The sequence below is a fragment of the Annulohypoxylon truncatum genome (assembly GCF_022578515.1).
Source record: "Annulohypoxylon truncatum strain CBS 140777 unplaced genomic scaffold F4807scaffold_6, whole genome shotgun sequence".
Taxonomy (NCBI): Eukaryota; Fungi; Ascomycota; class Sordariomycetes; order Xylariales; family Hypoxylaceae; genus Annulohypoxylon; species Annulohypoxylon truncatum.
Window position 1 is genome coordinate 354,250 of NW_025953792.1, and position 15,471 is coordinate 369,720.

General features: G+C 47.4%; 7 protein-coding genes across 7 annotated transcripts; 2 read left to right on the forward strand and 5 right to left on the reverse strand.

The window, feature by feature from the left end:
- Positions 1-1,552: 1,552 nt before the first annotated feature.
- On the reverse strand, positions 1,553-2,745 carry F4807DRAFT_413788 (6-phosphogluconate dehydrogenase; the record flags this gene model as incomplete). Its single annotated transcript, XM_047996906.1, has 1 exon — positions 1,553-2,745. The coding sequence occupies one exon, from the start codon at positions 2,740-2,742 to the stop codon at positions 1,645-1,647; it is 1,098 nt and encodes a 365-aa protein (XP_047857143.1). The 3' UTR covers positions 1,553-1,644.
- A 1,092-nt stretch (positions 2,746-3,837) lies between these two features.
- Positions 3,838-4,312, reverse strand: F4807DRAFT_457420 (uncharacterized protein; the record flags this gene model as incomplete). The annotated part of the gene is made up of 4 exons (XM_048001040.1): positions 3,838-3,940; positions 4,026-4,101; positions 4,159-4,186; positions 4,229-4,312. 4 exons carry the CDS (start codon positions 4,310-4,312, stop codon positions 3,838-3,840), a joined length of 291 nt encoding a protein of 96 aa, XP_047857144.1.
- Positions 4,313-5,308: 996 nt separating this feature from the next.
- F4807DRAFT_413790 (uncharacterized protein) lies at positions 5,309-7,128 on the reverse strand. The gene is made up of 2 exons (XM_047996907.1): positions 6,409-7,128; positions 5,309-6,304 (listed from the first exon to the last, which is right to left on the reverse strand). Exons 1-2 carry the CDS (start codon positions 6,825-6,827, stop codon positions 5,737-5,739), a joined length of 987 nt encoding a protein of 328 aa, XP_047857145.1. The 5' UTR covers positions 6,828-7,128; the 3' UTR covers positions 5,309-5,736.
- A 126-nt stretch (positions 7,129-7,254) lies between these two features.
- Positions 7,255-9,873, reverse strand: F4807DRAFT_413794 (ATP-dependent RNA helicase SUB2). Its single transcript, XM_047996908.1, has 5 exons — positions 9,416-9,873; positions 8,418-8,828; positions 8,006-8,366; positions 7,696-7,953; positions 7,255-7,641 (listed from the first exon to the last, which is right to left on the reverse strand). Exons 1-5 carry the CDS (start codon positions 9,636-9,638, stop codon positions 7,593-7,595), a joined length of 1,302 nt encoding a protein of 433 aa, XP_047857146.1. The 5' UTR covers positions 9,639-9,873; the 3' UTR covers positions 7,255-7,592.
- A 375-nt stretch (positions 9,874-10,248) lies between these two features.
- Positions 10,249-10,676, forward strand: F4807DRAFT_413796 (RNAse P, Rpr2/Rpp21 subunit; the record flags this gene model as incomplete). The annotated part of the gene is made up of 1 exon (XM_047996909.1): positions 10,249-10,676. A coding segment is annotated over exon 1 (380 nt), but the record flags the coding sequence as incomplete, so codon positions are not given.
- A 959-nt stretch (positions 10,677-11,635) lies between these two features.
- Positions 11,636-12,694, reverse strand: F4807DRAFT_343313 (uncharacterized protein). The gene is made up of 2 exons (XM_047995391.1): positions 12,118-12,694; positions 11,636-12,065 (listed from the first exon to the last, which is right to left on the reverse strand). Exons 1-2 carry the CDS (start codon positions 12,506-12,508, stop codon positions 11,767-11,769), a joined length of 690 nt encoding a protein of 229 aa, XP_047857148.1. The 5' UTR covers positions 12,509-12,694; the 3' UTR covers positions 11,636-11,766.
- Positions 12,695-14,076: 1,382 nt separating this feature from the next.
- F4807DRAFT_343310 (DUF1768-domain-containing protein) lies at positions 14,077-14,938 on the forward strand. Its single transcript, XM_047995390.1, has one exon. The coding sequence runs from the start codon at positions 14,179-14,181 to the stop codon at positions 14,836-14,838; it is 660 nt and encodes a 219-aa protein (XP_047857149.1). The 5' UTR covers positions 14,077-14,178; the 3' UTR covers positions 14,839-14,938.
- Positions 14,939-15,471: the final 533 nt, after the last annotated feature.

The following is a 15,471-nucleotide window of genomic DNA, read 5'->3' on the forward strand; positions in this document are numbered from 1 at the left end:
CCTAGGTAGGGTAGGTAATCAGATTGATGAAGTAAGCTTTTAAGGTGTAGCAATAGGTACCTATTTGGTGCCGCCGAATAGCGTCTCACCTGTATGTAAGCCGAACGGCCCCCAAAGCCTTGGGTAAACTTTTGCGATGAATCAGCCGCGTTCGGAGAACTACATACACACATACCTACACACGCGAAACGCACGACCACATGATCGCGACGACATGCGGGGAACGCGCTCGCGCCTGTAACTAGACCCGTGGTTCCGCGGCGGCATCCACTATCCCTCTTCTCCCCTTGAGCGAAGTTACGCGGGTACGCGCCGTTTTGGCCCCCAACACACAGCGGAGCGGCGGAGCACGGTAGGTATGGTTATACTGTACCTAGGTACGTCAGCTTGTTACCTAGATGTGTAAGGTCCCGGCACGTGAGGTGAAGGGAAACTGGGTAGCTCGGGTATCGTAGCTTGCTCGCGGCCACCTACTTAGCTCTCTAATCCAGATGAACATGATCTACCCTACCGGCTATCCGGGCTTGCGGGGAAGATCTCTTGACTGTCATTTGACGGTGGCTGTGAGCCATCGTGATCCTTACTTAGAGCATATTGTCATCGGCCGACGTGAGCCCTAGCGCGGAGGCGAGGGGGTTAGGTTGGTGTGTTGGAGGGATGGAGATGTGGCTTGCTGCCTGGCGGTAGCTCATGTGGCAGGTATTGAATCCATGGATGACTTGAACAACTTTTCATAAGGAAGTTTGCCGCTGTAATCCTAGGCTGATATAATATAGTTCCACAAGCTTACTATTTTTGTTCGTCGTCATGGCTGTCGCAATACAGGCGGCGAGATCTAGGGGCAAGAGAATGCAAGTGCTTGGAGATGTTTGAAGTTAAAGTTGGTTCACGCCGAAGAGGGTCATGACACAAGCCGCCGATGAGTCACCACAATCCTAGTACCTAAATGAACATGATCCCAGTTCAGGGGTAACCGAACACTTGTTGGACCGAGCAGGCTTACACGCGTACGTGTTTTCGGGTTCGTGAGTAACATGGAGATTGAAAACTTCATCCAGGCAAAGCCTTCGCAATATCATGTGGGATGGGTGTTGACTGCTAGACCGTGAAACGGGCTACTAGTAACGCCGGCACATAGTTTTGGAGTCACCATAGCTGACATAACAGCGGACTTCGCGATGGGTGCTTCGAAAATGGTGGTGTGAAAGATGAATAGCATGAAGTTCTCAAATAGGGGTTGTCACGCCGTCGGGTACCTACCTAATCTGTTGAGTCATAGTGGATGAAAGGATGTTGTCCAAGTAAGTACCGTATCCAATGCGAAATCCTCAAGGCAGCCATTCTCATTTATCCGGATTCCTAGAATACGTATATCGCTCTTCTAGGGATCCATACTCGGGGTAATAGTTTCTAACGAGACTCTAACTCCGAAATAATACGGATAACGTAGGGAAATATGTTTGTCTCTGCTGGAGTTAATAACATAGTTGACTAGATGTGCGAGTTTCGCTCGTTGGTAATTCCAAGTATTACAATAGACCTAAGTACGTGATTTTCAATAAACAATGGCATTTGAACTTCTCACTTGCTTAGTAGTGAGCAACCGCCCTCCTATGTACCTGGTATGTAAAGCTTCGAGGTAATCTAGACAGTGACCGCAGGTCTCCACTCGTAGTGGTGAGCCCCTTTCGAAGGCTTCCCAGGGTCCTCCCCTCTCACATTCGGCCTGTCATATGCATGCGCACCGAAGAAGTCCATTTCGGCCTCCATGAACTGAGTTGCTAACATCCCACCACCGACATATTTCAAGTATTCTAGACTTGCGCTGATGGCAGGGACATAGTTGTCCCATTCGATAGCTTTCAACGTGATCAGCTTCAACGCGTCAAAGTTGCCCCGCAGCTCGGAGGCGACCTCGTCGATGAGCTTCAAATTCATGATAGGTTCCTTCGCGTTTAGTAGAATGGGCTCGAGCATGTCTGCAATATGGTCTTCTTGGATGATGCACCCAGCCCTCCAGATCTGGATACACTTTCCCAAATTGACATCCCAGTGTTCATCCTTGGAGGCACGCGCAATAAGTTCAAGGCCTTGGCAGTACGAGCAGAGAAAGGATGCATAGACAGCCCTGCGCAAGCTCTCGATGAGGCTTTCCTTATCCATAGAATCCACACGTCGCGGCTTCGGAACTTGTAGCTTATCAACTACTTTCAACCTCTGCGCTCGATTCCCACTGGCTACGCGGAAGAAATGACCAGCTGTGATGGTAGGCGCGGATATGTGTCGATCTGCGGCATCCTTAACCGTCCAGAACAGTGTGCCCTCGGAGTTATCGTCGTCTTGCACTACTTTGTCGAGGACATCATCCAATACATAACCGCCCTCCCCTTTCCCTTCACCACGCTCATCGCCTTCAGGGGTCCTTTTCTTTTGACAGATCTCGGAGCCAATCTGGATTAGGTATGTATTCCTTAGCTCTGCCTCAGAGTTCCACCTACCAAAGATCTTTCCAATTTCATCGTACGAGAGTCCAAGCGACTTGTTGAGGAAGTTCCAAGCTTCACAGACAACGGAAAGCATGCCATTCTCAATCCCGTTGTGAACCATTTTGACATAATGGCCAGCCCCGCGAGGTCCCATATACTGGACGCATGGCTTGCCATCGACAGCAGACTTGGCCGAGAATTTCTCCAATAATGGAAGCACAAACTCAACAGCTTCACGATCTCCCCCTGGCGACATACTCGGACCGCGCCTGGCCGACTGGTACCCACCGCTGACACCCATGCCAATCCATTTTATGCCCCTTTTCTCGAGCTCCCTCTGGCGCCTTTCCGTATTGCGGTAATTCTCGTTTCCTCCATCGAGGACGATATCGCCTTCCTTCAAATCGTCACTGATTTTCTCCAAGACCGAATCTGCGGGCCAACCGTGCGTGATGGAGAAGATGAAGATCTTACGCGGCTGGGAGTTCAAGCTTCTGGTAAACTCATGGATATCTTTGAAGTGGTCTACTTTTCCCTTTAATGTTTTCGTCTGCTCTGTCATCTTCCGCGCCGCGTCAATGTTCTTTTCTGAGACGTCCCATAGGGATACGCCAAGGCCGTTTTCAGAGAAGCCGAGTGACATCATTGTGCCCATGTTTCCTGCACCCACAATGCCTATTCGTTTGATCTGACTGATATCGGGATAAGGCGCCATCGTGTATGAATTGATGCTGGATACACAAAAATCGATATTCCGATGCAAAATGAATATGCTGTTGATATCGTTATACTTGATACTTCGACGCCTCAAATTGACGTTGCTAATAACGTGTCAGTTTGAACTTAGGTAAATTGAATCACGTTTAATAAACTCTGAATATCGTCTGTCCTTAACTTGACGCAGGTATGTTGTCATTGATTTGAAGAATGATGATATGATTCGACGTCGTAGTGACGCAAGAAACCAGATAATTAGTACCGCATATCTAACGAATGAGATCCATTGCTTAATTAATCACTAACCCCTATTTTTAACATGAAATTGGCTTTGTCATAAAAATTGTTTGTATCTGTATTTGTGATTGTTGTTACAGACCTCGGGAAGTTAGAATCCGTGCATGCTATTGAGTAGAATGTTACCTAACCTCAAAGCTTTTATTATCAATTAGGTTGGAAACATGACAGCATCACAAATTTCAAAGGTAGGTATAATCTATTGGACTAAATAAAACGAGAGGACAGCTCGTTGCAATATAGCGCTGTATCGCAACGACCAAGTTTCATACCCTGAGGCTCCATCTATGCTATCCCCTATGCTGATAATTCAGTGATGGCCATTCTAAAAATGGAATTACCAGCACTGGATAGAGCTAGCAGCATCGTTCCAACCGTTTGGCATGTTCTGCTTGCCGCCTGCCGAGGAGTCCCAGTGGTCACCTGCACAGGAGTAGTCCCTGTATCCTAGTTAGCCCGACTGGAGAAATAACTCCCTCCCCCCCTTTCCCCTTTTGCTGACTAGGTAGAGATGCAGGAACTCACTTGAAGAATCGGCAAGTGTGACCGTCATGCACAGCGAAGGAGCTGACGTCGTCGTTCTCGGCGCTATTGATTTGGTCTGGAAAAAGGGGTCAGCCGAAAGCATTCGAAGGTAGTTTGCTGGACCGGGGCTCACAGCATTGGTTGTTCGGGGCGCTAAGGGTCTAATGCGTGCCCATTAAGTTCCAGTCGCTCCAGAGGTCGACGGTGATGTCGCGGGCCTGGATGGTGCCGGCTTGGGCGAAGGCTGCGAGGGCGCTGATGGCGCTGATGAGGATGAAGGTCTGCATTTTCGGAGTAGTGGTTTAATTGGTAAGTTGGAAGTTGGTTGGACTGGTTAAAAGTGTCTTGATTGTTATGATGATGTTGAGGCGTGATGATCTGGGTTGATGATCTGGGTTGAGGTACAAGTGCTCCGGACCTGAACAGTCTTTTATATCGAAAGAATGCATCTTGTTAGAACTTGAATATGCCGTTGACCTCAGAGATCTACACCAAAGAAATGTATTTTTGCTGATTCTGGAAGCATGGCACGAATACTTAGCTAGGACACATATGAACAGGAGAATATCTAGGTAAGCATACAACCCGTTTGCTGTCAAGCGCTTGAACACGATCCACTCTGTTAGTGAGTAAGTATCGAGGCAGAGAAAATCATTTCTATTGGTTTTCCTGCTTCATTTGGGGATATGTTGCGGAAGTGTGATGGAGATCTCTCAGCTGATATAAGACGGCACCATCGTCGAAAGATTTCCAACTTATAATCTCCAAAAACCTAGTTAATGAGCTCAAATTGAAGATGGAATCTACTACGAGCTACGTGATCCCAAATAATACCTTCAGAAGTGCGCCAAGGTTCTATGAGCACCGTTGGCTAGGAAGATTCTACCATAGCTTGGGACCATTGGGTTAAGACTTCTAAAGTTTTTCTATCAAGGCTCGATGTTGCGATTGTGCTAAGCTCTTGGAATCTATCTCTACAGGTTGATTAGAGCGAGAACTATATATATAGCTAACCATGGTATCCGTGAATTATTGATTATGTTCGAGCCAGCTATGCCGGTATTCTAGCTGCCCCTTATTCGACGTCCGTTAGCGGTGAAAGGAAGTTTCTCACTGCCATATCCTCTTGTCCAACGCGGAAATATAACCTTGGTAGTTATCTCTCTGGCTATCGCGTTCTCTCAGAGTGTTGTCTGGACCACGTTGCCCAGTATCCAGCGATCTCTTATGACAACCAAGTGGGGAGTTTGCAAAGCCTTATAAGTAATCATATCATAGGAGCTTTCGCCTTCGGGCAATCGAAATGGTCTATTCATATGATGCTCGAATTAACGTTTTTGTCTCACATACCTACAGAGGGTGGGTTCGAATCAAGTTCAAACCAAGGTTTTTTTTCCTTTTCTTTTTTTCCTTTCCCTTCCCTCAACTTTTTCATACAATACAGGTATCAGATAACACTTCAAGTATGATCTGATGTTTTTAATTGTTTGTTATTTTGTGGTGCTTAATGTAGATAGATTGAACATTGCTGACGTTGTAAGTGTCATGATGAATAAAAGGGGCTCCACGTGACCAAGGGGGTAAAAGATCCTTCAAAGGAAAGGAATTCCCCCTTGAGAATTTCAATTATTTCTCCTTCATATCATGGCACCACTTATACGCGTAAATGGCGTGGTGGTAAGATGAAAAGTAATTATCTCTTATCCCACTGTCAGTCTCGTCCTGGCCCTAACTCCGCTGGTAATGATCGACCAGGTAACTCAGCCCGTTCTGTGTGGTCGGTCGACGGCGGTATCGACCAGGACGTATTTCTTTCATTATTGCCAGCCAGCTCCGATGGTACTTTCGTAGGTTGATAGTGTTCGACGAACTGTGGCTCGTACATGACCGCAGGTCGTCCAAGGCGTCTCCTCCGACAGCGCCTCCACAGAAGAAATGTTCCCACAAGCGCTAGGATGCCAGCTATGGCGGCGCCGACCCCAATACCCGCCTTTGCGCCTGACGAAAGATCGTCAAAGGTCGGGTTCGTGGTTGTTATTACCGGAGCTGACACAATCGGGGTCGTGGTCGCAGTCGCGGTCGCGAGGTCGGATAGATGCCACCTGATCGCAATGCCAAACGCGTTCAGGGTGCCGCCTCCGGTCGTCGTGGAAGTTTCGGGGTTCTTTCCGGGTGTGCGCGTGGTGTACTGGTACGTGATTGAATCCGGCATGCTCTGGACGCACAGGTCCGTCGTGAACCACGGAAAGCCTTCGGATAAAGTCTGGCAGCTATAGCCGCTGTGCTCGTTGAATTGCATTACAGCATGTCAGCCTAACCTATACCATACACATGCCTATCTAGGTAACCGGTGTGCGCTCGCAGCCGACACGAATAAACGTACCTAGGACAACACGTCGCCGTCCTCTCAGGCTCCTCCGTATACGCACACGCAACCGTGTACCCCGATGGACACCCGCCGGGCGAAATATACGCGCCCGAGCTTGGGCTCCAAGATGTGGGAAAACAAACTGACGTACTTGTCGTGGGACCAAGATGGAACTGGCGACACGCGACCGTAGAGCCATTGCCATCAACACAGGACAGGTCCTGGTCGACGACGTAGTAGATATCTTGGGTACAAGATGGCGCGGGGTTGAATGGGGGCGTTAATACTGGAATCTGGACAGCGGGGGACGAAGACGTTGGTGTTGTGCTGGTAGTAGTTGGCGTGCTTGGCGAGCTCGTCGTGTTGTCCGTAAATTCACTGCCCGTCGTCTCGGCCACACTAGGCTTGGGCTCATCGCCGCTGCCTGTCGACATGTCGAAGGATGACTTGGTTCGGACAACTGTGTATGAATCTATATGACAGGTAGCGAGGAGAGATATGTGTGTTGTAATTGTCCATCTCCGGAGGTAGGTAGGTTAAGTAGGACAATAACTGAAACAACGAATTTAGGGTGGCTTGGAGGCCACGCATAGCGGTCCAATGAGGTCGAGTGGTGAGATGTATGTTTTCACGAGGCTTGAGGCGTTAATTTCCAGCAAGCAGCACATGTCAATTAACGTACACGAAATGCGTGGTATCAACTAAACTGAATGATCTAATAGACTACTTGTAAATGGTATCCGGCGAAAACTTGGGTATAAAGGCTTCTCTACCTCGCTTAGGCAGCTGAAAATACCATATGGATAATACAACATCACCGCACAATAACAAGTCATGTCACGTGTCGAGAACATTAGGAAATGCGTTTCAGAGCAGTCTATTTCGTTGCTTGCAAGGCGTGAGACTACGGAGTATTACCGCGTGAAGCAACCGAATGAAATGGATCCAGCACGCGTTACGACGAGCTCTAGCGTCCGAATCAGCTAATCTCTGGACCTCTCTGACAGTGTACCGCGTCACCCGTTCCAAGCCAAACATAATGTACAGAGCCGTGGTGCCAAACGAATCATTTGCTTTTCGGAAAGAAACCCCCTTTTGTGACTACGGGGGCTCAACGCATTAAACGAATCCTCCGAGTCGTTTCCCAGAACAATTCTTGTGCGAAGACTAAAGAGATCAACCGAAATCGCCGATGTAGCTTACGACGCCATGTAGGTACTGGCATCGATGCCATCCTTGGGGAATTCGCTATGGAATTGGTCAGTAAGACGACCGGGTATATGGAAATTAAGTTGAACTTACGGAACTGGGACCTCAAATCGCTTTTCAACAGCCTTCAAGACTTCCTGGTCTGCATCGGTGCTCATAAATGATATTGCCAGTCCCTTGGTACCGAAACGGCCGGCACGACCAACGCGGTGGAGGTAGGAGTCGGCATCAGCGGGCAAATCGTAGTTGATAGCCAAGTTGATACGCTCAATGTCAATACCACGACCGAACACGTCAGTGGCAACACAGATGCGCTTATTGAATTCTTTGAACTCCTTATAGCGTTTGATACTATGATATAATTAGATATGAAAACACGTCCAAAAGATGTATTTGTACATACCGCTCTTCTTGGCTAACGCCAGAGTGCACCGAGATAGATGGGAAGTTGCATTCACGAAGCAACTTGTCAAGCTCGGTGGCACGAATGGTGCTCTTGACGAAGATGATGACTTGGTTGAACTGCAACTCATCGAGAAGCTCGTTGAGCTTGCGATTCTTCTCCCGCTCTTCGAGCTTGATGTAGTATTGTTGGAGACCGTGGAGGGTCAACTTGGTGTCTTCATCAACATAGTGCTCGGTAGGGTTTTGCATGAACTTCTTGCAGATCGGCTTGACCTCGTCAGAGAGTGTAGCAGAGAACATCATAACCTGCTTCTGCTGAGGAGTGGCTCGGAAGATATCCTGGACGTCTCGTCGCATGTCTTTCCAAATTAGTTAGAATAGAAGTTGAATGGAACGATTTAAGATCTTACCAATAGCGTCAAGCATCTTGTCACATTCATCAAGGACGAAGATGCGGACGCTTGTGAGTCTGAGATACTTGTCCCGGACGAGGGCATTGAGACGACCAGGAGTGCCGACAATGATGTGAGGATGAGTCTCCTTGTTCTTCAGAATCTCCGCATCCTTTTGGATGGGAGTACCACCGTAGAACACGCCAGTCTTGATGTCGGGCATGTATTTACTGAAACGGTTGTACTCGTTACGGATCTGGAAAGCCAGCTCGCGAGTATGGCACATGACCAAAACGGAACACTCGCCAGCGACGGGCTCGACTTGTTGAAGAGTGGTGAGAACGAAGACGGCGGTTTTGCCGAGACCGGACTTTGCTTGGCAGATAATATCACCTCCGAGGAGAGCCTGAGGGATACAGGTCTGTTGGACTAGGAATCGATCGAATGTTAGATAGGTTTTCCAAGAGTGGTGAGGGACGCGAAGGTAGGAATTCGACAAGGTCCGTCCATCATCGCAGCATTATTTAATTTTTTTCAACTCCCAATCCATCCTCGCGACTTCTTCGACGGTTCCATCGATGGATGGATAGAAATGGTGTGTTCGTTGTAGCACCAATTTTCTGGGACGTACGCGTTGGCTCGAAGCCAAATCCACTCGTCCGTTGTCGAGAATATACTGTTAGGATTCACCGTCCCAACAAGTATCCAAAGCCTCTAATATCGCTTAGAGGCCAAACCAGGCCACCGAGACAGACGTAATAAATACCAGTCTCATAAGCTTATAGGGCAGTCCGACATGTCTTGTCCAAAACAACATCCTCCGTACACCGACAGTGATATGCATATGTATATGGCTCAGGCGAATGATTTCACACGCGCCGACATTTTTGCCTTGCTTCTCCGATATTTGCTTTTTGTTTCATTTGCTTGCGATGAACTTGCGAGATGGACGGACGCTTGAAGAAGGAGGGATGGATAACTTTTGAAAAGCTGTAACGTGTAAGATGTAGACTAACCCTCCGAAGGATGTTCGAATCCGCAATCGGCTATGGCGCGTAGGAGCTCGGGCTTCAGTAGGAAATCACGGAAGCCGGTAGCGTGAATGCCAACGTAAGAACCCTTCTTGTCAACGCTATTGCCAGAAGCGGCTGCGTCGGTCTTCTTGCCGTTGGTGGTGGAGGCCTCGTTGGTGCCTAGCTCCTCATCGGAGTAGTCGATCAGATCCTCTTCGGTCGACATGATGATGGATTAAAAAAGACTGTCGTGATAATCAGGCTGGCAAGTTTCCCGGTTCGCGACGGACGCGAATCAATTAAAGTGCGTTTGAAAAAAATATGCCGCGAGGCAAGAATGAAAAGAAAAGAAGTGGAAACGCGGTGGTGATTGTTGATAAAGGTACGCGAAAGCGGTTGTTGGCGACGAGGCTCTCGAGGTTAAATGTGGTTGAGAGGGAGAAGAAAGATGGATGTTGTTAGGAAAGGTTGGAAGTGGATGGTCAGAAAAATAGAATTGACCATGCATGAGCTGATGGAATGCGCGACCGAATTTTGGAGCTAGTCCTAAATAGGGCTACTATGGGGCTATGAGAGAAACGGGCTGTGCACTGTGTCATTGGTTAGCTGGCAGTCTGGTACTACGTATGTAGGTAGTAGGTAGGAGGTAGGCACACTGACCGAGTGACTGGCGCTGTATCTGGGTACGTATCCGAAAGGTTGAGTTTCCCCAGACTTTCTGACTTTTCACTGTGCTACATACTTATGTAATCTTCTCCAAACGCGATGACTCATGGCTATGTACTTGGGTACCTATCTAGATATCTCCACAATTCTCTCAAAAGTTGACCTTTCAATGTTCTCACTAGATCTTTAAAACGACAAAGCGAATCCGAGACATGGGGAAATCCAAGGGAACTGGAAATGTACCAAACCGACCAATATATTCTCGAATTTCATATCTATACCAAGCAGCAACGTACCTAGCTAGTCATTCAGAACCGAAAGGTTCCAGTAATGTTCCTCAAAGCTCCGAAGGTGGTAAGGGGGATATATCAACACCAAACAAGCAAATATCTCATAATAATCGCACTAAACACACTCTCTCGCGACACCTCATCACTGATCTTCGATCTACATCGTTGAAGAGCCAAATTCGCTTATCTCCTGCTATGAAGCATACCATGTGTAAACTCTGCGATAGCTTACTCATCGAAGGAGAGACAAGCAGCTCCGTAGTTGAGAACAAAAGCAAGGGCAGCAAAAAACCATGGGCTGATGTACTTGTTGTCAAATGCCACACCTGTGGAGGAGTGAAGCGCTTTCCAGTCCAAACCCCTCGGCAGAAGCGGCGGCCTATACGTGAAGAGAAATCGGAAGAGAAGCGTGAGAAGCAGAGGCCAGTCTAATTGATCACATTTATGTCTAAGATTATCCTCGGGCAGATCTACCATACCTATCCTAAGAACTATTATGGCGGTACTATCATCCTTCGCGGTCGGGAGAAGACAGGATTCTTAGCCATTCACAGCCTTCGCACAAACGGTGGCCTCGCTCCAGATATGCGTTCATTGTCGGAGCTTGAGATAGCCTCACCGAAGCATCGCATAGACCCGGAGCCAATTAGGACTCGGATTTTAATATTCGCTTCCAATAAGTGGTTGACTTTACTTGTCATAGGAATGCTTATTTCATAATAAGTAATATTGGCGCATAACCAATTGTGGCTTATGCAACGATTGACTGGCTAAGACTGCAGAGGTCAAGCAGGCTGTCACCAGGCAGTGTCATGGGCTTAACATTGAGGCGATAATGAAGAATACTACATACATCTACAATATCATCCCGGACATTCTCCGTTCATTCCCCGTTCACGAGGGCCTTGCTCCCAGAGGAAAACGGCTTCCATGTCAAATATGGCTACAACCATACAGGGATGCGAGCGCATCATCGTCTACAAGAACTCGTGTGTAGGCATTCCGTGGAAGGTCAGTGCTAGGCTGGCCCTAGCGCTATCCCTGTTTTACGACTCGTTACGATCTGGTTTCTCTCTCCCTTATGCAACAACCTCAGTCCCTGAATCTGACAATTTTCTATTAAAAAATTGCCTATAGTTAAAACGTTCGAATTCCGGCATAAATATCAATTCTTCTTCGCTTCGTCTAACTAGACGGTGTCTCCTGAATAATAACCCCCACAAAAACCATAAGCACAGCAGCATATGCCAGTGTTCCCGCAAAGACTTGGTCTCCTTTTTCGACGACGAACGCTAGGAGCAGCCCAAATATCGTCACAGCAACTGTCGTAGTCCCCAGATCAAAGATCAGATCTCTCTTGAGAGCTAAAAGCCACATGGGTCCAATCAAGAATGCGGATCATAGTAATGCTAGGAAGACCCGCGTTAGGAGAGCCCGTCGTAAAAGGCTCTGAACACTGGCGTTTCGAGTTCCTCCAATAGGAACCGGTTTTTCACCTGCGCGAACTACCTCCCAAGGACCAGTGGGCAATGCATACTTTTGCTCTGAATCTTCGAAATCATCCACGCCTTTTTGGGCGCGAAGAATTGCTGCCCTTAGGTGCACGTGATCTTGATCTCGCTCGGACGAGGCGATGAACATGTCGTATTGTTTCTGCGTAGCATCGGTCATGTACTCGTAGTCTCGAACGGCTTGTACTGTAATTCCGTCGTTAGAAGCATACTTCGGGGATTTTCGTTACATACCTACTATACGCCTTCAATATCGCGTCCATTTTCTTCAACCCCACTGGCATGTCGCCCCAGCCCTCGGCCTTCTGCGATGTCTCGTCAAATCTCATCTCAACACCAAGCTTGATGAGATCGATCTGTAGTGCTCTCATGTACATCCTTTGCATCTCGGCGAAGTTAACGCGATAGCCTAACCTGCTGCGCGGCACTGATGCTGTTTGTCCGCACAACCCGCACACCATCCGAATGAGAAAGTCTTGTATGGCCCATCTCGGCGAGACTAATGTAACAAAATTCTCGTAGTGTTGCTTATATGCCTTTTCCCAAGACTGAGGACTAGCAATTCCGCTTGCTGGTGTAACTGTATTGTCTATGGAAGTTCCTGTCGTATTTTGCTCTATATCGTCCATCTCCCCAGTCACGAATGTGTCCAGTCATAGATCAAATAGTAATACTGATCATGGGAACAATCTGGAGGGCTATGTATGCAGGATACCTACCCAGGCAAGTACATCTTTCAATTATTGAGGGGAAACCCTCGGAGTACTACGTAAGGTAGGCTGTGGATGGTGGCTGACTGGCAACTGATGTAAGCGGCTGAGAAACCTGAGGACTTATAATTCGCCCCCATCGCTGACTTCCGTCGCATTTCGATATTAATTGACCAACTCAATTCAATCAAGCACATACTTAACCTAGAAGGTTGACATTACCTCTATTCTATTCGCACACTGCGGCTCATTCCACAGAACAACCACCCCCTCGGTTACCAAATTGATCTTGATGCCTATTAATTTGACAATAACGCAAGAGAACGAGAGATGGCTGTCTATTTCGTATGCAGATAACAGTGCCAAGGCACTAGCAACCCATCATCTAGAATGTATCAGGACGTGGCAAGAAACACAGAGGAGATCAAAACGATTACGATTTAAGGAGCAACCCGACAACAGCTTTTTACTCCGGTGTCGTAATAAAGGTGTCGAATCATTTATCGAGAGAACACACAGAGGCGGCCGAATAATAGGGAGATATTGGGCGATCGAAATTCCAGGCACCGAAAGAGCCGAACTTTTCGTTAATAATTTCATTCTCAAGGTGGAGGAAGAGTGGCGAATAAGGTCAAACCCGGAGTCTGTAACTATGTTGGTGCCCAAGCAATACGAGGAAGACGAGTGGCGCGAGGTCATGTTAAGAGAAGACCAGGAGGGCCGAGGAGCGAGATCGTCCCGGAAGAACATATAAAAGAGCTTACGCTGACGCCACTTACGGACCTTTGAAGTTATAATACATCGATATCATGTCCTCATCATAGCCTACCTATACAATTGGAACACATTTATATAGAGCACGCATGTTCTACTTCATCGTACCACCAACTACTATAAGTTACGAGACTAGCTGTAGTTTGAAATTATCGACTATAAGGAGGAAGTTGTCCCCTTCGGCGTCTATGCAAATAGGGGTGTTACACGGATTATGAGGGGTGAATAACAAAAGCTCCTTCTATATTGCCCTTCCAATTGTTTTGTCTACCTACGCAATGCCCTGGCCTACCATCCTATCTCCTCCAGATCAACCAACCTAGACAATCAGCCCTCCCAACAACCTGTCTCTTGAGGCAACCGGATAAACCCTTGGTAATCATCCGTGTCTTGTACGAAGGTTTATAAGGATGGATAATTACTAGAAGTTTAGCCTACGGGCGATCTCAAATTAACATGCAATTGTATATTAGGTTCCAACTAAATCTCCAACTAAAGTTTTGCCATTTTGTTGCGGAGGGTGGAGAGTTCGAATCTAGTTCAGAGCAGTTTTGTCTCATTCTTTTTTGCCCCCTTTTTGAAAAAGGTGCATCCTTTAAATTTGAACCTTAATATTTAGTACCAGACCATGGGAGGAATGCCGAAATCGGGAATAGGGGTGTTTGGTCAACACTACCTGTAAAACTTAAATTTGATGAACTTTCTCCGATTGCGTATTAAAAGAAGTTAAATCCCAATTATATTATCCTTTGACTTACATTGTTACATAGTCACACATCTAAGACCGGACTCCTTTCATCTAAACTGATACACATATGCGAAGAAAAACGCGCCACAACACTATGGCAAAAAAGGTGAAGAGTCATTCTGGCAAAGCCTCAATCGGTGGAAAGGGACAACACGAGGATCCAAACGGACCCCTATTTTTCTTCAAGCCCAATGAAGCCCACGGCGAGTTCTGCCAATGGAATCTGGCCGCCTTCACCGTCAGCAAGGCCCAGATATCTAACCTCGTCGGCCACCCCACCGAAGAGGACGATTCCGATGGCAAGCAGTTGATACGTTTCAACTGCGCCGAGCAGTTCATGATGTACTGTAAAGCGGGCCGGTTCCACGATTCTGCCACGCAGAAGCTCATCCTCGCCACACAGGATCCGAAAGAGCAGAAGAGGCTCGGAAGGCTGACTAAGGAATTCCGCAGAGCAAGTTGGGACGAGATCAAGAGCGCTGTCGTGGTCGCCGGGAACATGGCCAAGTTTACCCAGAATCCACATCTAAAGAACCTTTTGCTGGATACTGGCGATCGGTTGCTGGCCGAGGCGTCTTCCCATGATCGTGTTTGGGGCATTGGTTATACACTTAAACAAGCTCTTGCGGGTCAGGATCAGGAGACTTGGGGAGAGAATAGGCTAGGAAAGGCGCTGATGGAAGTGAGAGAGCGTTTGCGAGGGGACAGAGTGGGTAATGATACTTAAGGTTCGTCCAAGTATTTATCTGCCATGCCGTCCCGACAGAGTTACAGAGAGAGAGAACTCGACCACATATCACGAAAATTCTACGATATCGAGCTGATGGTCAAGTCAGAGAAAAGACCGCAAAGCCAATCTGCCTACAAGGTAGTCATTTCAACTTTCTTTGACGTTCCAAATTCGGCATCATTTCATACCGAACCCTTGTCACGGGCTCGGCCTATTGGCATATCTCAATTGACTACAAGCTCGCTTAGAAGGACTAGATGAGAATCCCGCATGAAGCACCGCAACTTTGCGCTGAGTGTTCAATATTGCATATTGCATAGTGCATATATCAGCTTTCAGCTTTACTGCATGTAAGCCACATATGATATCAAGAAACGGAACCAATCGCCGGCGGACGATAGGTAGTCCATTCCATTCAGTCAGCTAAGATGCAAGTCGTGCAGTATGCCACAGGTTGCATAAAATAACCGATTAATTAATGAACATCTTTCAGGAATATAGTTTCCCGTCTCTTTACCTATCTGGGCATACAGATACTATGTGGGTACCTACATAGTGACTATGTGCGCTATGATGTATCTCTTCAACTGGCGCAATTCTGTAGCCAGGGATTAGAAGGTAGAATTCCCA